The sequence below is a fragment of the Carcharodon carcharias genome, chromosome 3, assembly GCF_017639515.1.
Source record: "Carcharodon carcharias isolate sCarCar2 chromosome 3, sCarCar2.pri, whole genome shotgun sequence".
NCBI lineage: Eukaryota > Metazoa > Chordata > Chondrichthyes > Lamniformes > Lamnidae > Carcharodon > Carcharodon carcharias.
This window is the reverse complement of record NC_054469.1, coordinates 9,544,914-9,567,742: the sequence shown is the minus strand read 5'-3', so window position 1 is coordinate 9,567,742 and position 22,829 is coordinate 9,544,914. Positions and strand designations below refer to the sequence as shown.

At 43.2% G+C, this 22,829-nt stretch overlaps 1 protein-coding gene across 2 annotated transcripts in view; it reads right to left on the bottom strand.

Annotated features, from left to right (window-relative positions):
• The window catches only part of slc39a4 (solute carrier family 39 member 4), a 55,175-nt gene extending 32,875 nt beyond the window's left edge, over nt 1–22,300 (bottom strand). The window contains exon 1 of one of the 2 annotated variants that reach the window (XM_041183358.1): nt 22,250–22,300. Coding sequence is in view for 1 of the 2 variants with exons in the window: in XM_041183357.1 (XP_041039291.1) it covers nt 21,673–21,891 (219 nt within the window). In the remaining variant the exon portion in view is untranslated. Of the gene's footprint in view, nt 1–21,672; nt 21,965–22,249 lie in introns of those variants that run through there. The other variant, XM_041183357.1, reaches the window with a different exon arrangement.
• Between the last annotated feature and the right edge of the window lie 529 nt (nt 22,301–22,829).

Sequence of the window (22,829 nt, the reverse complement as noted above, 5' to 3'; positions counted from 1 at the left end):
TACCTGGAAAAACTCAGCAGATCTGGCAGCTTCGGTGGAGAAGAAAAGAGTTGACGTTTCGAGTCCTCATGACCCTTCAACAGAACTAGGTGAATCCAAGGAGAGGGGTGAAATATAAGCTGGTTTAAGGTGGGCGGGTGGGGTTGGGTGGGGGGCTTGCTTGTCCCTACAACCACACCACCCCCCTCCACTTCTCTCCCCCCACCCAACACCACCCCCCGCCCCACCTTAAACCAGCTTGTATTTCACCCCTCTCCTTGGATTCACCTAGTTCTGTTGAAGGGTCATGAGGATTCGAAATGTCAACTCCTTTCTTCTCCGCCGATGCTGCCAGACCTGCTGAGTTTTTCCAGGTAATTCTGTTTTTGTTAACTGTCTGAATTGAGTTCAATGGCAATTAATCTGCAAACCCAACAGTTTCTTAAAAATAACAGGGAGGTTAAGGATGAGATCTGATTTGCATGAAACAAATCAAAGTGTGGCATAAGTCACTTAGCCAGTTCTGTAGGTTTGCATAGCATAGAATGAGTCTTAATCCCTTGAATTTTCTGTCCAATTTGCATATGATTAAAGGCATGTGTCATTAACCAGCAATTATTCTTCCAGAACCACCTGGCCAATAATACAACCGGAAATGTGTTTGTTGAAAAATTGCACTTACATAAACACGTCAATTTTGCTTTGTCACTTGTAAGGACACTTCCACCCCACCCTGTCATTAACAATAACACTCTATTCACAGTGTCATTCTCATAGATACCCAAACTTCACCTTGCCAGCAACAAAATATTGCCATCAGTCTAAGAACTCCACTCCTTTCCTTCTACAAGTCATATTGACACCGAACCTGCAAACTAGGAGTGTTCATAGAAACATGTAGCACAGATGAACCCATTGGGCCTGTGCTGGCTCTTGGAAGAGTTGTCCAATTAGTCACACTCCCCTGCTCTTTCCCTTGTGTTTTTCTTCCATTCCAGTACAAATTGCATTCCAGATCATAACAATCTTATACAGTGTAAGGGGTATCTGCCTGAATTTGTTGCGAAGGTGGGGTTTTGTTGAGAATGGCTTGTTCATTTAAGGCCACAAAGTAGAAAATTCTGTAAATCCTGGAGTCAGTTAGACATTGTTCAGACTTGCTTAGAACCTGTTGCACCTCTTAAATTATTATCAAAGGTTATCCTGACACATTGGGTGGAATCTTAACTGAAGAGACCCACAGGCAGCGGGGAGACTAGCAGGTGAGGAAGCCATTTGTCTTTGAAGCAAGCTTTGTTGTGGCTCTTAATCTCAGCCACAGCGTTAACATCCCATTTCAGAGCTTTTCATAAATCAGTAAGGGCACATAGGATGACCCACCGAATATGTAAAAGAAAGGGTTTCCAGTTAAAGGAATTGCACCTTCCTCAGGCAGAGGTTAGGATGGTTGGAACAGTGCATTGTTTCCTGTGACTTCAGCAAACACAGAAATGAAAAAGAGATCTGGGACGCCCCTGATTCCCAGACTCTTCTCTGGAGGTCCTGCTGCAGGATCAGAGGAACTGAAATGAGATGAGGTTTGCCAGGGATGGGAGAGAGAGGCCAAACCAACAGGTGTGGATTGAAATGGCCTATCAAAGAAAAGAGCAGCAGGAATATGGTCCCTCAACCTGAAGGCGATGCACCAGAAGCCCCAAGTATCCGAGGAGAGCAGGAAAGGTGACTGGCATAACACTTTCAGTGTGAACTCCCACATGCTGACTTTCACTCTATGCTCCTGCGCAGCACTTCTCAGATGAACACACCTTGGAGCTCCATTCAATCCTCTCTCTCCAGGCACTCCACATTTCCCAATACTCACAGTCGCCTTTGTGCCATCTCACATCCATGCCCTCCACAAATCTTGTCCTCTAACCACAATCTATTTCCAACTATCTGCTTTTTCTCTGTACGGGAGAGCTTGGAACTGCAGGGAGAAGCAGAGAACTGGTGTGGGGATGGGGTTGGGTCAGGGTTGGTTGGCCCTCCCATGATAGCCACATTGACAGTCAGTGACAATGTCACAGAGAATCACAGAATTTTACGGCATAGAAGATGGCCATTCAGCCCATCATGTCTGCACCGGCTATCTGAGCATTTTAACTGAGGGCCAATCTCCTGTCTTTTCCCCGTAACCCTGCACATTGGATGATTATTTAAATAGAAACAATGCACTCTTGATTACCTCAATTGAACTTTTCTCTACCACATTTCCAGGCAGCATATTCCAAACCCTATCTGCTTGCTGTGTGAAAAAGTTTTTTCTCACCTCGCATTTGCCTCTTTTGCAAAACACTTTAAATCTGTGCCCCCCTGCTTCTCAATCCATTTATGAGCGGAAACAGTTTCTCCCCGTTTACTCTGTCCATACTCATGATTTTGAAAACTTCTATCAAGTCTCCTCTTAGCCTTCTCCTCTGCAATGAAAGCAGTCCCAACTTCTCCAATATTTCGTCCTAACTGAAGTGTGTCTTCCCTAGAACCATTATGCACTTTCTCCTATGCATTCACATCCTTCCTATAGTGTGGCTCCTGGAACTGTACACAATACTCCAGCTGAGGTCTAACCAGTGTCTTATATAAGTTCATCTTATAAGTCCATCATTTTCACGTGGTCCATCTCTGACACTTCCCTTCCCTTCCTTGACCTCTCTGTCTCAATCTCTGGTGATAGACTGTCCACCAATATCCATTACAAACCCACCGACTCCTACAGCTATCTCGACTACAGCTTCTCACACCCCGCTTCCTGTAAGGACTCCATCCCATTCTCTCAGTTCCTTCGCCTCCGTCGCATCTGTTCCGATGATGCTACCTTCAAAAACAGTTCCTCCGACATGTCCTCCTTCTTCCTTAACCGAGGTTTTCCACCCATGGTCGTTGACAGGGCCCTCAACCGTGTCCAGCCCATCTCCCGCGCATCCGCCCTCACGCCTTCTCCTCCCTCCCAGAAACATGATAGGGTCCCCCTTGTCCTCACATCACCCCACCAGCCTCCGCATTCAAAGGATCATCCTCCGCCATTTCCGCCAACTCCAGCATGATGCCACCACCAAACACATCTTCCCTTCACCCCCCCTATCGGCATTCCGTAGGGATCGCTCCCTCCGGGACACCCTGGTCCATCCTCCATCACCCCCTACTCCTCAACCCCCTCCTATGGCACCACCCCATGCCCACGCAAAAGATGCAATACCTGCCCCTTCACTTCCTCTCTCCTCACCATCCAAGGACTCAAACACTCCTTTCAAGTGAAGCAGCATTTCAATTGCATTTCCCCCAACTTAGTCTACTGCATTCGTTGCTCCCAATGTGGTCTCCTCTACATTGGAGAGACCAAACGTAAACTGGGCGACCGCTTTGCAGAACACCTGCGGTCTGTCCGCAAGAATGACCCAAACCTCCCTGTCGCTTGCCATTTTAACACTCCACCTTGCTCTCTTGCCCACATGTCTGTCCTTGGCTTGCTGCATTGTTCCAGTGAAGCCCAACGCAAACTGGAGGAACAACACCTCATCTTCCGACTAGGCACTTTACAGCCATCCGGACTGAATATTGAATTCAACAACTTTAGGTCGTGAGCTCCCTCCCCCATCCCCGCCCCCTTTCTGTTTCCCCCTTCCTTTTTTTGTCCAATAAATTATATAGATTTTCCTTTTCCCACCTATCTCCATTATAAAAAGAGAAAAAAAAATATTTATTTATTTATTTATTTATTTTTTTTACATCTTTTATGCTCTCCCCACCTCCACTATAGCTATACCTTGAGTGCCCTACCATCCATTCTTAATTAGCACATTCGTTTAGATAATATCACCAACTTTAACTTTAACACCTATGTGTTCTTTTGTATTATTGTTGTTGACATCTTTTGATGATCTGCTTCTATCACTGCTTGTTTGTCCCTAGAACCACACCCCCACTCCACCTCTCTCTCTCTCTCTCTCTCTCCGGCCCCCACACACACACCTTAAACCAGCTTATATTTCAACTCTTTCTTGGACTCGAACTCAAGTTCTGTCGAAGGGTCATGAGGACTCGAAACGTCAACTCTTTTCTTCTCCGCCGATGCTGCCAGACCTGCTGAGTTTTTCCAGGTAATTCTGTTTTTGTTTTTGTTTCATCTTAACCTCGCTGCTCTTGTACTCTATGCCCCTATTACTGCAGCCTAGAATACTGTATGCTTTAGAAACAGCTGTCTCTACCTGCCCTGCCAACTTTAATGACTTATGTATATTCACACCCAGGTCTCTTTGCTCCTGCACATCCTTTAGAATGGTATCCTTTATTTTATACTGCCTCTTCATGTTCTTTGTACCAAAGCGTATCACCTCACACTTCTCCGCATTGAGCTTCACCTGCCACCTATCTGCCCACTCCACCAATGTGTCAATGTCCTTTTGAAGTTCTACATTGTCCTCCTCACAGTTTAAAATCCTCCCAGGTTTTGTGTCATCCACAAACTTTGAAATTGCCCCCTGCATACCAAAATCTAGATCATTTATATAGATCAGGAAAAGCAAGGGCCCTAATTCTGACCCCTGGAGAACTCCACTACAATCCTTCTTCCAGTCCGAAAACTACCCATTAACCATTACTCTCTGTTTCTTATCCGTCAGCCAATTTTGTATCTACGTTGCTACTGTCTCTTTTATTCCATGACTTGTAACTTTCCTCACAAGTCTGTTGTGTGACATTGTATTGAATGCCTTTTGGAAGTCCATATACACCACATCAACGGCATTGCCCTCATCAACCATCTCTGTTACTTCTTCAAAAAACTCCAGCAAGTTCGTTAGAAACAATTTTCCTTTAACAAATCCATGCTGACTCTTCCGAATCAATCCACATTTTTCCATGTGACTATTAATTCTATCCCGAATAATTGTTTCTAGAAGTTTCCCCACCACCCAAGTTAAACTGCCTGATCTGTAATTACAGAGCAGATCTTTACAACCTTTTTTGAACAAGGGCGTAATGTTATTAATTCTCCAGTCCCTAGAATCCCACTTCCCCCAAATCCAGGGAACATTGAAAGATTATTGCCAGTGCCTTTGCAATTTCCACTCTCACTTCCTTCAATATTCTTGGATGCATCTCACCCGCTCCTGATGCCTTATCAACTTTAAGTACCAACAGCTTATCCAACACCTCCTCCTTATCAATTTTAAACTCTTATAGTGACTGAGTTTCCTCCTCTGTCACCATGGCCTGGGCAGCATCTGCCTTATAGGTAAAGACAGCTGCAAAGTATTCATTTAACACCTTAGCCATGCCTTTTGCCTCTATGTGTAAATCCCTTTTTTGGTCCCTAATCGGCCCTACTACTCCTTTTACCACCCTTTTACTATTGATGTGCTTATAGAATACTTTGGGATTTCCATTTATGTTAGCTGCCAGTCTTTCGCATTTGCTTTTTCACACCCCTTCTGAACCTTCTGTATTCAACTTGGTTCTCAATTGTATTTGCTACCCGACACCTGTCATAAGCGCACTTTTTCTTCTTTAACTTCATTTCTATCTCCTTTGTCATCCAGGGACCTCTGGAGTTGTTTGTCTTACCCTTCCATTTTGAGGGAACATACCTTGACTGTGCCCAAATCTCTCCTCTTTGAAAGTAGCCTATTGTTCAGCTACTGTTTTACCCGCCTACCTTTAGTTCCAGTCCACCTGGCCCAGCTTTGTCCTTGCACCATTGAAGTCCACTGTCTGCCAGTTGATTATTCTTAGTCTGGATTGACCAATGTCATCCTAAACCTTATGATACAATGATCACTGTCTACTAAATGTTCCCCCACTGTCACTTGATCTATTTGGCCCACTGTGTGTGTACCTACACCATATGGACTGCAGCGATTAAGAAGGCAGCTCACCACCACCTCCTCAAGGGCAACTAAGGATGGGGAACAAATGCTGGCTCAGCCAGCAAAGCCCACATTCTGTGAACTAATAAAAAAAACCTAATTCCCAAGAACCAAGTCTAGCAGTGCCTCCTTTCTTGTTGGACTGGACACATACTGCTGTAGGAAATTCTCCTGAAAATAATCTAGGAATGCTTGTCCCTCACTGCTCCTTATGCTACCACTATCCAGTATATATATATTGATAATTAAAGTCCCCGTTATAACTACTCCATGATGTTTACACCTCTCTGTAATTACCTTGCAAATTTGTTCCTCTATATCCTTCCTTTAGATCTTTGTGGCTCTGCTGGAAAGGAAATCTTGTTCCAGAAAGCTGTAGAGGTCAGCAACAATTTACCTTTTAAGGCCTGAGCCTTATGAAGCACTGGTGCTCATTCATGTCAAGAGAGCTGTAAACCCTGTGTTGATGATCTTACCTCCTAGCTGGATCTCTGTGTCCAACATCCTCTGTCCTGTGGAGGAGTATATGGCTGAGGGGAAGGCAGCTGAATGCAGCTGGAGTATTGTGTACAGTTTTGGTCTTCTTATCTAAGGAAGGATAATGGCCATAGAGGGAGTGTATCAGAGGTTCACCAGATCCCTGGGATGGTGGGATTGTCCTATGAGGAGAGATTGAGGAGACTGGGCCTGTATTCTCTAGAGTTTAGCAGAAAGAGAAGTGATCTCATTGAAACTTACAAACTTCTTACAGGGCTCAACAGGGTAGATGCAGGAAAGATGTTTCCTCTGGCCAGGGTGTCTAGAACGAGGGGACATAGCCTCAGAATACGGGGCAAGCCACTTATGATTGAGATGAAAAGGAACTTCTTCACTCAGAATCTTTGAAATTCTCTAGCCCAGAGGGCTGTAGAAGCTCAATCATTGAGTATTTTCAAGATAAGGTCGACAGATTTCTAGATACTAATGACATTAATGGACGTGGGGATAGTGCAGGAAAATGGCATTGAGGTCTAGATCAGCCATGCTCTAGTTGAATGGCAGAGGACGTTCAAGGGGCTGAATGGCCTAATCCTGCTCCTGTGTTCCTGTGATACAGCTGCTGGTGTTGCTCCTGGTGCTGTTGGTGTTGCTGGTACTGTTCCTTTTGTCCCTCATCAGGTGGAGCTGCATAAACTGCTCCCAAACTGCAGGGAAGGCTGGGGCTGACAACAGGGTAGTGCATATCAACGTGAGCGAAGAGCAAGGTAGTGAATTGGAAGGGCACAGTTTCAGAATAAATGCTGCAAGCTGCAGCCTCTCACCCAGGCATGACTGCAGCTAGTCACTTCACTGTTTGAAGGCACTCCAGACCGTCATTGACCCTGACGAGTTATGCACAGATCGGGAACCCACTGTCTGTTAGAACCACCAGATTGAATATGCAGCCTTTTTGAATAAGGTAATTACTAACAGCTGCATGGGGGTTTCCTCACTCTCCTGAAAGCTTCCCTGGGTTAAACTGCGAAGTGGGCAAGATCGTGTGGTCCAAGCTAATCTTTTGGGGGCATGGGTTCAAATCCCACCATCGCAGCTGGTGCAATTTAGATTCGATTAATAAAATCTGAAATTGAAAGCTGGTCTCGGTAATGGTGACCATAAAACTCATGGATTGTTGTAAAAAACCTATCTGGTTCATTAATGTCCTATAGGGAAGCAAACCCGCCAACCTTACCTGGTCTGGTCTATGTGTGATTCCAGACCACAGCAGTGTGGCTGACTTTTAGCTGCCCTCTGAAATGGCCTAGCAAGTTACTCAGTTCAAGAGCAAATAGGGATGGGCATCCGCAGTATTTTGCTTTTACCTATGGGCAACAAATGATGGCCTTGCCTGTGACACTCACATCCTATGGATGAATAAGTTTTTAAAAATCGTGTCGGGTCCCTGAGCGGACTCCACGTTTTGAGTTTTCGACCCCCATTCCGCACCCAAACCCACTTCCCCATGGCAATTAAAATTCTGCCTGTTAGCTTAGTTGCTTTTTCCATGCTGCTGTCTGATCTGGGTATTTCCAGCATTTTCTGCAAACATTAATTATTATTGGCAGGGTAAGTTTGGAACTTGCCAGGTGCTTGTAAATGTTTGGCTCCAGTTCAATCATAAGGCCTTTTACTAGATAAGAGTTACTTGACATACAATTGCCAGCTATAAGGAGTTCATATTGTAATATATACTTAACATATACGTATATATATATCATCTGAACCATGACACTTGGGAGTGAACTGCAAGTTGGAATCTAATCAAGGAGCCAATTACATTGGAAAATGAGAGAAGAAAGAAAGACCACACATTTTATAACTTTTTTCTGAATTCTAAAACATTTACAATGTTGGCCCTTGTGTTACCCTACACTATCTTTGATATTACCATGGAGATCCAAATGTTAACATAGTAAAGCAATTAACGTTTTTCCAATCAAAGAATATGATTATGAAGTTTAAAAGCCAGCAAATGATAAAAGTACAATATATAACATAACCGACACTGGGAAAGTCTGTAATGTGCCTGTTACCCAGTGCAAGACTGGTTCTCCACCAACCTACTGTGTCCATCAAGGAGGGAGCAAAATGGAACCTATCATCTTATCAAGCTTCAGATTCCCTAGAATTCAAACTCCTGCTTTTCATTCTCCTGCTTTTCAATCTTTTCACAAAAATTACAAAAAGAATCCTAAAAAGCTAGCGTACAAGTTCAGTAGGTAATAGGGAAAGCAAATGGAATGTTGGCCTTTATTTCAAAGGGAATGGAGTATAAAAATAGGGAAGTCTTGCTAAAACTATACAAGGCACTAGTTAGACCATACCTAGAATACTGTGAACAGTTCTTGTCCCCTTATCTAAGGAAAGATATACAGGCATTGAAGGCAGTCCAGAGAAGGTTCACTAGGTTGATTCTGGGTGTGGAGGGATTTTCTTATGCGGAGAGGTTGAGTAGGATGGGCTTGTACTCATTGGAGTCTAGAAGAATGAGAGATAACCTTATTGAAACACATAAGATTCTTAGGGGACTTGACAGGGTAGATGCTGAGAGGTTGTTTCTCCTTGTGGAAGAGTCTAGGACCAGACGGCATAACCTCAGAGTAAAAGGTCTCCCATTTAAGACAGAGATGAGAAGGAATCTCTTCTCTTAGATGGTAGTCAATCTGTGGAATTCTTTACCACAGGGAGGTGTAGAGACTGGGTCGTTAAGTATATTCAAGGCTGAGATAGACAGATTTTTAATCAGTAAGGGAATCAAGTATTATGGGGAAAAGGCAGGAAAGTGGAGTTGAGGATTATCAGATCAGCCATGATCTCATTGAATGATGGAGCAGACTCAATAGGCCAAATGGCTAACTTCTGCTCCTATGCCTTATGATCTTATTTTGATTTACAATTTGTAGGGGTTATCAGATAACTACAAAGCTTAATAGTATTCTAAAAATCTTTCATGTTATATTTATGGCCACCACTTTCAGGAAAAATAGACTTAATAACTTTGCTTTATTTATTTATGATCTTTGCCAGTTGTAAAACTTATTTTTTTCTCTCTTTGAAATTCAGTAGCCAAACATTCACTCCTCATTTATCTCCTAATGTAAATTCCTATTCATGCTGGTATCCCATCTTAGCTCACTCATCTCCACTTCAAACATGCCTGCTTTACACCTAACCCTTTGATGATTTAAACCTTGCAGCCTGACTGTCTTCATTCCAATTAAACTGGTCACACGCAACATACACACAACCCTCACAAACCTGCTTCACAGCATTCCACAGTAATATTAAGAAGAATTATACTCCCTTTACAGTACTCAAAGCTGGAGCATCTGGCTGAGAGGCAGGTACACTACTCACTGCACCACATGACCACCTCCTTCACTGGGCTGTACATGTCATAAAATAAACTAATTGGCTCTTCCACATTAGCGACCAGGGTAAGCAATGATCTTATCTTTGAGACCCCAAGAAATTTTAACATCTGGTATTCTATTCCACACCCATGCCCCAACACATCCTTGAATCCGGCAGAAATCGCTGCCGCACCTGAGGGAATGGTCACTGGCAGTCGGGTAAGTGGTGAGGATTGGCAGGGTTGTGGGCGAGGTGGGGGGGTAGTGTGATTGGGAATCATAAGGCTGATCAGGTATCTTTGTGGGGCACAGAGGGTTACTCCTGTTGATGCTGGCCACCAAATGTAAGACTTACCTTTGTGGGCTTCATCTGGCCTTAGGTCCAGCTCCCGGCATGTTTAGCTAAATGAATAAACCATTGCTGCTCCCCCGCTCAGATCGATCCCTGATGATATTGCAGGTGGTCAGATTGGATTGGGAAAGGATTTTATAAGTCACCAGTCCATTTTCTCAGCCTCTCCCCCACCCGCCTAGTTAAAATTGGAGCTATTTGGGAGAGGTACTTGAGATTTTTTTTATTCATTTATGGGATTTGGGCATTGCTGGCTAGGCCAGCATTTGCATGAACATACAAACAAGGAGCAGGAGTAGGCCATTCAGTCCCTCGAGCCTGCTCTGCCATTTAATAAGGTCATGACAGAACTGACAGTAACCTGAAATCTGCATCTCACCTACTGCCAATAACCTATCACCCACTTGCTTATCAAGAATCTATCTATCTCTCCCTTAAAAATATTCAAAGACTCTGCTTCCACCATTTATTCTCCATCCCTGCCATGAACCGCTGCAGTCCATGTGGTGTAAGCACACCTATAGTGATGTTAGGGAAGGAGTTCCAGGATTTTGATCCAGCGGCAGTGAAGGAATGACAATTTAGTTCCAAGTCAGGATGGTGAGTGGCTAGGAGGGGAACTTCCCGGTGGTGGTGTTCCCATCTATCTGCTGCCCTTGTCCTTCTAGGTGGTAGTGGTTGTGGATTTGGAAGGTGCTGTCTAAGAAAGCTTGGTAAGTTTCTGCAGTGCATCTTGTAGATGGTACACCCTGCTGCTACTGTGTGTTGGTGGTGGAGGGAGTGAATGTTTGTGGATGGGGTGCCAATCAAGCAGGCTGCTTCGTCCTGGATGGTGTCAAGCTTCTTAAGTGTTGTTGGAGCTGCACTCATCCAGGCAAATGGAGTGTATTCCATCTCTTTCTGGGGCCTCTCTCTCTCGACTTCAATTGCTAGGCAACAGCACAGTTTTTTCTACCTTATGTTTGTTTTAACTCCCCTTCAAGAGTCATAAACCTCATTAAAATGCAGACATCTTTTAAAGTGAAACTAAAACTCAAGTTCTCCCTTTCTTAACACACAAATACAGAAATACAAATTAAACTAAAGCTAATTCTAATGCCCACAAATACAAATAATACTTACTTAAACTATCTGTATTTCCTAACAGTGGCAGGACTGCAGATCTTAGATCCAATGGTTGTGGATTCGCTTAGCTCTGTCTATCACTTGCTGCTTAAGCTGTTTGGCACGCAAGTAGTCATGAGTTGTAGCTTCATCAACTCATTTTTAGATATACCTGGTGCTGCTCCTGGCATGCCCTCCTGCACTCTTTATTGAATCAGGATTAATCCCCTGGTTTGGTGGTAACGGTAGAGTGGGTGATATGCCAGTACATGAGGTTACAGCATGTGGTTGAGTACAATTCTGCTGCTACTGATGGCCCACAGTGCCTCATGGTTGCCCAGTCGTGAGTTGCTAGATCTGTTCAAAATCTATCCCATTTAGCAAGGTAGTAGCGGCACACAACACAATGGCGGGTATCGTCAATATGCAGATGGGACTTAATCTCCACAAGGCCTGTGTGGTGATCATTGCTACCGATACTGTCATGGGCAAATGCATCTGCAGCAGGCAGGTTGATGAGAATGATGTCAGTTATGTTTTTCCCTTTTGTTGGTTCCCTCACCATATGCCACAGACCCAGTCTGGCAGCTATGTCCTTTAGGACCCGGCCAGTTTGGTCAGTAGTGGTGCTACCGAGCCACTCATGGTGATGGACATTAAAGTCCCCCCATCCAGAGTACATTCTGTGCCCTTGTCTCCCTCGTTGCTTGCTCCAAGTGTTTTTTTAAATTAATTCATAGGATGTGGGCATTGCTGGCTAGGCCGGCATTTTTTGCCCATCCCTAATTATCCTTGTTCAGAGGGCATTTTAAGAGCCAACCACATTGCTGTGGAAAGGAGTCACATGTAGGCCAGACCAGATAAGGATGACAGATTTCCTTCCCTGAATAACATTAGTGAACCAAATAGATTTTTTAGGATAATTGGCAATGGTTTTTGTGGTCATCATTAGACTTTTGATTCTAGATTTTTATCAAGTGCTGTTCAACATGGAGGAGTACTGATTCATCAACTGAATAAGTCGGTGGAGTTGCCGGTATATGGTAATCAGCAGGAGGTTTCCTTGCCCATGTTTGACCTGATGCCATGAAACTTCATGGGGTCCTGAGTCAATGTTGAGAACTCCCAGGGCAAATCTCTCCTGACAGTATATCTCTGTGCCACCACCTCTGCTGGGTCTGTCCTGCAGGGGGACAGGACATACCCAGGGGTATTTTGTTAGTTCCCTCACCATCTGCCATAGACCCAGTCTAGCAGCTATGTCCCTATATCAGGTCAAACACGGTGATGGTGGTGCCTGGGACATTTTCTGTAAGGTTTGATTCCATGAGTATGACTATGCCAGGCTGTTGCTTGACTAGTCTGTGAGTCAGCTCTCCCAATTTTGGCACAAGTCCCCAGATGTTAGTAAGGAGGACTTTGCATGGTCAACAGGGCTGAGTTTGCCATTGTCATTTCCAGTGCCTAGGTCGATACCAGGTGGTCTGTCCAGCTTCTTTCCTTTTCATTGGCTTTTTAGAAGATTGATACAACTTTTTGGCTTGCTAGGATTACTAGTCCAGTGACAATACCACCATGCCACCACCTCCCCCTTTTTAGAAACCTGTGAGTTTCTAGTTATCGCTTCCTGATAACTGAAGAAACTACTTATTCAGTGAACATGGACGATCTTCTGATGTGTGATTCAGGAGGATTGAACATGCTTGGTAAATTTGACAATAAGATAATTTGACAATAAGGTAAGTAACAGTGATAAAGTATAATGTTACTCTGATTCACATGTGGTGCACCTCACTTTTCAAACTAATTGGCATATACTAAGAGAAGTAAGCCCTAGGAAATGTCCATTCAACTAAATGAGCTGGGCAGTTTTGATAGCTCAGTCCCATGCCCCCACATTCCTAGTCTTCCCCATATGTTTCTTAACCTCTTATCTTTCAAAAAATGCACTAACTGGAGCTAATTTTGTCTTTGTGTGATAATATGGATGGATGAAATCGTCAGCCTGTTTCACATTGAAGTCCAGAGAAATAAACTTTGGAAGAGATGTAAAATGAGCTCTGAACCCCTATCACCTGGCTTGTACTATTGCACAAATTACCCTCTTTATCTTTTCAACCAATTCACCCTCCACCCTCCAGATACCAATATCTTGAAACTTATTCCACAATTACCCTTTGGACCAGAGCATTACTCCAACTTCCCTACATGCCCATTTAAACCTTGTATTGGAATCCTTCCCCAGAATGAGCAATGTTCCTGGACTTGTTTTCTCAATCACCTTCATTATCTTGAAAAAAGAAAGACTTCCATTAATGTAGCATCTTTCACGACTTGCATCCAGCACCTTTGTCTCTTGCCTCTACCCCTATCAGACAGTATGAGCATACAAATATACGAATTAGGAGCAGGAGCAGGCCACACAACCTCAACCCTACATTCCTCCCTACCCCCAATATCCTTTCACCCCCTTGTTAATCAATAATCTATCTAGCTCTGCCTTAAAAATATTGAAAGACTCTGCTTCCACTGCCTTTTGAGGAAGAGAGTTCCAAAGACTCATGACCCTCTGAGAGAAGAAATTTCTCCTCATCTCTGTCGTAAATAAGTGATCCCTTATTTTTAAACAGTGACCCCAAATTCTAAATTTTCCCACAAGAGGAAACATCCTCTCCATATCCATCCTGCCAAGACTCCTCAGGATCTTAAAGATTTCAATCAAATCACCTTTTACTCTTCTAAACTCCAGTGGACACAAGCCTAACCTGTCCAACTTTTCCTCTTAAGCCAACCTGCCCATTCCTAGTATTAGTCTAGTAAACCTTCTCTGAACTGCTTCTAATGTATTTACATCTTTCCTTAAATAAGCAGACCAGTACTGTACATAATACTCCAGATGTGGTCTCGTCAGTGTCCTGTACAACTGAAGCATAATCTCCCTACTTTTGTATTCAATTCCATTCACAATAAACAGTAGAATTCTATTAGCTTTCCTGATGACTTCTGCGATCATTCTCTGTTTAAGTAATATTCTGCTTTTTTATTCTTCCTGTCATAATGGACAACTTCACATTTGCCCACATTATACTCCATTTGCCAGATCTTTGCCCACACACAGCCATCAATGTTCCTTTCAATCCTCCTTATATCCTCTTCACAATTTACTTCCCTACCTATCTTTGTATCATCAGCAAATTTAGTAACTATTCCTTTGGTCCCTTCATCCAAGTCATTTATATAAATTGTAAAATGTTGAGGCCCCAGCACTGATCCCTGTGGCACACCACTCGACACATCCTGCCAACCAGAAAATGATCCATTTATGCCAACTCTCTGTTTTCTGTTAGCCAATCTTCTATCCATGCCAATATGTTACCCCCTACACTATGAGCATTTATTTTCTGCAATAACCTTTGATGCGGCCTTCTAGAAGCCTAAGTACAGTATATCCACCAGTTGCGCTTTATCCACAGCACATGTGAACACTTCAAAGAACTCCAATAAATTTTCTTTTCACAACCATGTTGAGTCTGCCTGATTGCCTTGGATTTTTCTAAGTGCACTGCTGTAACATCTTTCATAATAGCTTCCAACATTTTCTCTAAGATGTTAAACCTACTGACCTGTAGTTTCCTGCTTTCTATTTCCCTCCCTTTTTGAATAAAGTGGTTCCCTGAATCTAAGATATTTTGGAAAATTAAAACCAATGCTTCAACTATCTTACTAGCCACTAGGTGATGATGTAGTGGTATTATTGCTGGACTAGTAACCCAGGGTAATGCTCTGGAGATCATAGGTTTGAATCTTGCCATGGCAGATAGTAGAATTTGAATTCAATAAAAAATTTGGGATTAAAAATCTAATGGTGAACAGGAAACCATTATCAATTATTGTAAAAACCCACCTGGTCACTATCTGCTGTCCTTACCTGGTCTGGCCTACATGTGACTCCAGGCCCACAGCAATGTAGTTGACTCTTAAAATGCCCTCTGAACAAGGGCAATTAAATGCTGGCTTAGCCAGTAACACCCACATCCCAAATCCCATCCAGACCTGGGGATTTGTCAGCCCACAACCCCAACAATTTGCTGAGTATCACGTCCCTGGTGATTGTAATTTTCCCAAGTTCCTCCTTACCTTCCATTTCTTGATTTACATCTATTTCTGGGATTTTGCTTGTATCATATATAGTGAAGACTGAAACAAAATACCTATTTAATTCATCCGCTATCTCCCTACTTTTTTAAAAATTTGGTCATGGGATGTGGCCATCCGCTGGCTAGGCCAGCATTTATTGCCCATTCGTAATTGCCCTTGTTCAGAGGGCATATAAGAGTCAACCACATTGCTGTGGGTCTGGAATCACCTATAGGCCAGACCAGGTAAAGACAGCAAATTTCCTTCCCTAAAGGGCATTTGTGAATCAGGTGGATTTTTACAACAACCAACAGTAGTTTTGAGGTTGTTATTAGACTTTTAATTCTAGACTTTTATTGAATTCAAATTCACCATCAGCTGTGGTGGGATTCGAACCCAGGTGCCCAGAGCATTACCCTGGGTCAATGGATTACCAGTTCAATGGAAATACCACTATACTCACCACCGCCTCCTGTAGTCATGTCTCTGTAATGGCTATCAGATTGTACTTATTTATTTCTATTTGCGCTATGGGCTCATCAGTTTTAGCAACAACAATGTGTTCTATTTCTATAGCATCTATAAACATCATAAAATATCTCAATGCACTTCGCAGAAGCATAATTGCACAAAGATTGATACCGAGATAAAGAGAGACAGTCTGTTTATTTGTTAAAAACAAAAAAACTGCGGATGCTGGAAATCCAAAACAAAAACAGAATTACCTGGAAAAACTCAGCAGCTCTGGCAGCATCGGCGGAGAAGAAAAGAGTTGACGTTTCAAGTCCTCATGACCCTTCGACAGAACAGTTCTGTCGAAGGGTCATGAGGACTCGAAACGTCAACTCTTTTCTTCTCCGCCGATGCTGCCAGACCTGCTGAGTTTTTCCAGGTAGTTCTGTTTCTGTTTATTTGTTTATGGGATCAGGCGTTACTGGCCAGACTAGCATTTACTGCACTTGAGAATATGGGGGTGTGCTGCCTTCTTGAACAGCTGCAGTCATGTGCTTTCAGTTCACCCACAGTGCTGTTAGGAAGGGAGTTCTAGGATTTTGATCCAGCGACAGTGAAGCAGCGGCCATATAGTTCCAATTCAGGATGGTGTGTGACTTGGAGGGGAACTTGCATGTGGTGGTGTGCTCATGCATCTGTTGCCCTTGTCTTTCTAGCTGGTAGAGGTCACAGATTTGGAAGGTGTTGTTGAAGGGGCCTTGGTGAGTTGCTTAAGTGCATCTTGTAGATGGTACACGCTGCTGTCACTGTGCGTTGGTGTTGCAGGGAGTAAATGTTGAAGGTGGTAGATGCAGTGCCAGTCAAGCGGGCTGCTTTGTCCTGGATGGTGTCAAGCTTCTTGAGTGCTGTTAGAGCTGCACCCAGTCCAGGCTCCTACAGAGTGTTCCATCACACTCTTGACTTTTACCTTGGACTGACTTTGGGGAGTAGAAGGATATGTATAGTGGTAATGGGTGAAATCTCGAGGCGTCAGTGACTCGCTTGCCGGCTGAAAAGCTGGCGAGACACCCACACAGCCTCTTTTTGGGAAAGTCCGCCGAAGCACAAGCCATTCAGGTGTGGCAAAGCCAGCGGCAGGCCTTCCCCTGGAATAAACCTCTTGGGGGGGTTGGGGGGGAGAGACAGAAGTCTTACCTACCGAGAGCCGTCGGCCAATCAGAGGCCGGTAGCTCTTGTACACAGCACCGCCACTGAGGAGGCTGTGCCTGCTGCTGGAAGGACAGGCACCCAAGGCCCAGGATTGCGGAGTGGCCCAGGGCACAGGTAGGTAATGTGCTGGGGACGGGTTTTCATAGGGTGGGCGTCCTGAGGATAGGGGTGCACAGAAGTCAACAGTAAGGGCAGGGGTGTAGCTCTCAGTCAGGCCCCCACCATAGAACCATAGAGAAGTTACAGCACAGAGAGAGGCCATTCAGCCCATTGTGCCTGCCCTGGCTGAAAAAGAAAAAAAATTATAAATAAAATTTTTAAATTAAAACAAAATAAAAAACTAGCTGCCCATTCTAATCCCATCTTCCAGCACCCGGTCCATAGCTTTGCAGGTTACAGCACTTTAGGTGCCGATCCAGGTACCTTTTAAATGAGTTGAGGGTTTCTGCCTCCACCACGAAACCAGGCAGCACATTCCAGACACCCAGCATCCTTTGGTTGAAGTAAATTTTCCTCATGTCCCGTCTAATCCTTCTAACAATTGCCTTAAATCTGTGCCCCTTGGTAATTGACCTCCCCACTAGGGTAAACAGGGCATCCCTGTCTACTCTATCCAAGCCCCTCATAATCTTGTGAACCTCAATCAGGTCAACCCCCAGCCTCCTCAGTTCCAAGGAAAGCAACCCCAGTCCATCCAATCTTTCTTCACAGATGCAACTCTCAAGCCCCAGCAACATTCCTGATGCCCAGTCCCTCGATCAGGCATTGAGTGCCTTTGACTGTGGAGGTGAGAAGCTGCAAGCTGGCTGCATGGTTTTAGCTGCCATGCATGCCGTGTGGCGACAGGCCGGTTAATACCAATGGTGGCAGGATGAGGCTCTTAAGTGGTCATTAATTGGCCACTTAAGACCTCAATAGATGGCGGGGCAGGAAGGTCGACCTTCCTACATAGAGCTTAATTCTGACGGAGGCGGGGAAGTGGCAGGGTTCTGGTACACCACTATCCTGCGAGAGTAAAAGCCCTTCACACCTCATTGGCTCGCCACCAGTGAGAACACAAGATTTCAGCCAATGTCGCTGGATTCCAGAGACCCAACTAATGCCCTTGAGGCATGGGTTCAAATCCCACCATGTCACCTGGCGGAATTTAAATTTACTTAATAAAATCTGAAATTGAAAGGTAGTCTCAGTAATGGTGACCATGAAATTATCATTGATTATTGTAAAAGCCCACATGATTCACTAATGTCCTTTAGGGAAAGAGATCTGCCGGCCTGCACATGACTCTTAACTGTCCTCCGAAATGGCCCAGCAAATAAATGCTGGCCTTACCAACGATGCCCACATCCCATGAACGAATACATTTTTTAAAAAGTAAGGAGGTGAGTTATTTGCCACAGAATATCCAGCCTGCATATCCAACTTGCTCTTATAGTCACAGTATTTATGAAGTTGGTCCAGTTAAGTTTCTGGTCAGTGCCCTAGGATAGCTTGTGACATTGTATTATGTATAAAGCCAACATATAAGTTCAACTCATTGTTTCTAAATAAACCTGATTGACAGAATAGAGGCAAATAACAAAGGTAACAAAAAATTCAGTTATGAAGGAACATCAGAGAGGTTGGCCTTTTTTCCTAATGTTTCCATGATAATGAAGATAATTGATAAAACAGGCCTTGGAAAATTGCTCATGATAGGAAATTCTGCAATCAAAATTCCATTGAATGTCAAGATGGTGAGTTTCTCTCTTCTTGGAAATGATCATTGCCTGGCACTTGTGTGGCACAAATCTTACTTGCCTGCTATTGTCCAGATTTTGCTGCATGTGGGCATGGGCTGCTTCAGTATCTGAGTGAATGGAACTGAACCCTCAACAGTGGACATCCCCGCTTCTGATCTTTTGATTGAGGGAGTGTCATTGATGAAGCAGCTGGAGATGGTCATTGCCTACATACATGACCCTGACAGGTGACCAAAAGCTTAGTCGAAGAGATGAGTTTTAAGGAGTGTCTTAAAAGCGGAGAGAGAGGGATTCAGAGTGGTTTCTGAAGGGAATTCCAGAGCTTAGGGCCGAGGTGGCCAAAAGCATGACTGCCAATGAAACAAGCAGCTGTTACTGTCTCAGGAGTATAACATGAAGACAAGGAGCCAGTGGGTTTGCAGGTGGGGTGGTTGAAAGAGTGGTGGGACTGTGCAGTGGGAGTAATATTCCCCGGGTGGCCTGCCCACCCTCAACCTCAATTTTATGGGGACGTGGGTGAGGCCTAGGGCAACCCACCCGCCCTCGCCAAAATCGAGGTCCTTCATGGCTTATACACCAGCAATGCATAGAAACAAGCTGGGCAGAGTTAACATCAAAATCTGTTTATTAAATTGACCCCAGGAATGAATTTGAGTGATTTTTGGTAACTTGCAGGTTCCTCACCTGTGGGGTCATTTCATATCCTGTAATCTCTAAAGTTTAACATCACAACGGAGACATGACCTCATGAAACAGAGCAGTTGCTACTCAAAATGAGAAAAGGCCTTTAACTGCCCAAGAGACTGACGGATAATCACAAATCCACCGGCACCAGCTTCAATTACAGAAAGTTAATACATTCCTAATCTTTTCCTAAACAATGTTGTCACAGGGCTTTGGAATTATTGTAAACTGAGGAACATAAGTTTCCCATCCTTTTATCGTGCTTGGCAGCCAGAAACTTTACCCGTGGTGATAACCACAGACAGCCGATTTGATCATTTGAGTGGTTTGCTTTCAGGACTTCTCATTGCTGTTTAAACTATTATCAACTAATTTATAAAAATTTGACCGATTTCCCCTGATTGTCCTGACTTATTGTGAACAAAGTAAGGTCCACCATTGCACCATGTAATCTGAATGAACTAAGTCAAAAACAAATTAAATTGCTGAAATAGCCATGAGTATATTTTGAGTATCAGCTGTGACTTAGTTGAAAGCACATTGGCCTCTGAATCACAAGGTTCCAGGTTCAAGTCCCACTCCAGGGCTTCAGCACAAAATCCAGGCTGCATGCCAGTGCAGTCTTGATGGAGCACTGCACTGCTGGAGGTGACATCTTTCGGATGAGCTGTTAAACCAAGACCCCACCTGTCTGTTTGGATGGATGTAAAAGATTCCATGCCACTATTTCAAAGAAGAGCAGGGAAATTATCCTCAGTGTCCTGGCCAATATTTATCCCTCAGTCAAGATTACCTGGTCATCATCACGTTGCTGTTTGAGGGAGTTTGCTGTGTGCAAATTGGTTACTGTGTTTCCTACATAATAACAGTGACTACACTTCAGAAAGTACTTAATCGACTGTAAAAGCTCTTTGAGATGCCTGGTGGTCGTGAAGAGTATGAAATGTAAGCCTTTCTTGTAAATTGGTTTCAGCAATATTATGTCACACTTATCTTCATAGCTCACTGTTCCTGGATGATTTTCCAAGTTTGCTCCCTTCCTTGCTGCAGATCTCCCAGAGCCAAGTATTCCCTTGCATTTATCTAGCCTCCAAACTCTCTCCTCAACACAGCTTTTCCTCATCCCTATGCTAACCCCTGTACTAGCATTTGTCAGGTTTCCACAGTTGCTACCAACAAATTCTTTGTGCTATTGTGGAATGAGTAGATTTGTTTCCACAGAGTTGCTCAAACAAAATTCCCAGTAATGCTCAATAATCATAATTCCTTCTCATGCTTTTTAAAATCTCCTGTTGTGCAATGCTGTTATTTCTCAGGAGTTAGTCAACAACCTGATGTGTGTAAAAAAAAAACTCTTGTTACCAATAAACATTGTACATCATCTAAATTTTGAAACATGAAGTTAGCTGATGACTCCACTGCATTTCCGTACTGACATCATGAACATGAAAACATTTGAAGAAATAAAATCAAGCTTTGGTATGCAAACAACGTCACCTTATTTACTCTATTAAAACTCTCTATGATTTTGAACACCTCTATTAAATCTCCCCCTGACCTTCTCTGCTCTAAGGAAAACAATCCCAGATTCTCCAGTATCTCCACATTAACTGAAGTCCCTCAATCCCAGTACCATTTCAGCAAATATTCTCTGCACAGTCACCAACATCTTAACATTATCGTTCAATTATTGTTAACAAAAAAAATCAAATGCCAACAATCTGCCACATCCATGGCCAACCTCCGCTCTAACCACCACCATCAGGCACCCCGATTAAGAAAGACTATTTTGAATCATGAAGTTAGACCACAATGCACAGATCTGAAGGGAGAAAATTCTCTAAAGTCCATTCTTAAATATTCACCTAGACCTGCTGAGTTTTTCCAGGTATTTTTGTTTTTGTTTTGGATTTCCAGCATCCGCAGTTTTTTGCTTTTATCTTAAATATTCATGCTTTTTTAAAACTCTCACTAGAGTTGAACAATTTCCATTTACAGAATATCTATGCATCTACCTATATATAAAACTTAACAGTAGGTTGAAGTTGCAATATCTTTCTTCACACTTTTATAAAACACTGTACAGTCTGATTACCCTACTGCTGTCTATTATACACTATAATTTAAATCATCGACCAAAAGGCTGAGTTAGTGCTGAAAGCCACCTTCAGGTGGCACCAGCAGCCTGCGGTGGAGTTTTGTCTCCTACATGTAATGATCAGAAAGCTTGTACTTACCTCTTCACACGGCACCTCAGAACACTGCACACGGTTCCCTAAGATATGTATTAATGAGGTGAAAGCCACCTCGCTCAACGTGTCTTCTCCTGGGACCAAGAGATCCACTACTCTCTTGAAGACCTCTTCTTCAGAGATAAAGAGAGATCCATTTCCCTGTGAAACTGCCTGCTTCAAGGCAGTTAAAACCACGGGAAGCAGTAGAGATAGCCTAAGCATAATGCAGCAAACAATTAAAAGTTGTTTACACAACAGCTTATTCAGTGAAACCTTGAGTACTTCAATGGAAAGAGACTCAAATGACCGCTGGTTGAAGTTGTTGAGTTTTATAACTAACCTTGTGGCAAATGTCACCCCCCCCACCGTCTCTTGATTGGACAGGGAAAGATTAATGATGTCAGCCATTACATGAAAAGGAAACTCCCAAGTTTGCAGATCTTGCTTTGATAGTGAGAGACCCAACTCTTGGGCTATCAAGGCAAGCAGTCACCTTAGCATATACATTTCATTTCCAATAATAAATATTTTGAGAAAAAATATACAAATTCTTTTAACGGATTTAAAAATATATATATACCCATAATGAGCACAATCCAGGTCTACTTCCTGCACCTAAGTGTGTGCCAAATCATCCAGCTTCCCTTTAATAAGTTATTGGAGGTAAACAAAATGTCACTGTGACTTTATAACAGTGAAAATCAATACTTCATCCTGTCACTTAAAACCACCTTCCACTCCCTTTTCTCCAGATTTAATTTTCTTTCATCCTTGGCATCATTGCTACATTTTTAATTTAACCTTTCTCACCAAGTTGTTTTACTTTATTTCCTCCAATTTATATGCCGTCAGTTTATCTTGCACTTGGTGTAAGTGTTTTTTTTAAACTTAAAAAACAAAATGCTGGAAATACAGGTCAAATCTATCGACCTCCAAAAGAGAAAAGATGGCTTAGCTTTTTAGCATCGACAATTTTTATTTGCATTTTTCCTTCTACATCTTTCCAAACAATTGTGGTGAAATTCCATCTTTGAAAGAAAATAAAACACTCTTTTTACCCTTTCGCATCCAAATTTGACCCTTCCTTACCTGAAGGTATTGGGATGGAAGTTGATTTAGGCCCATTTTCAGGCCTACAACTCTATAGAGTGCATCAGAAG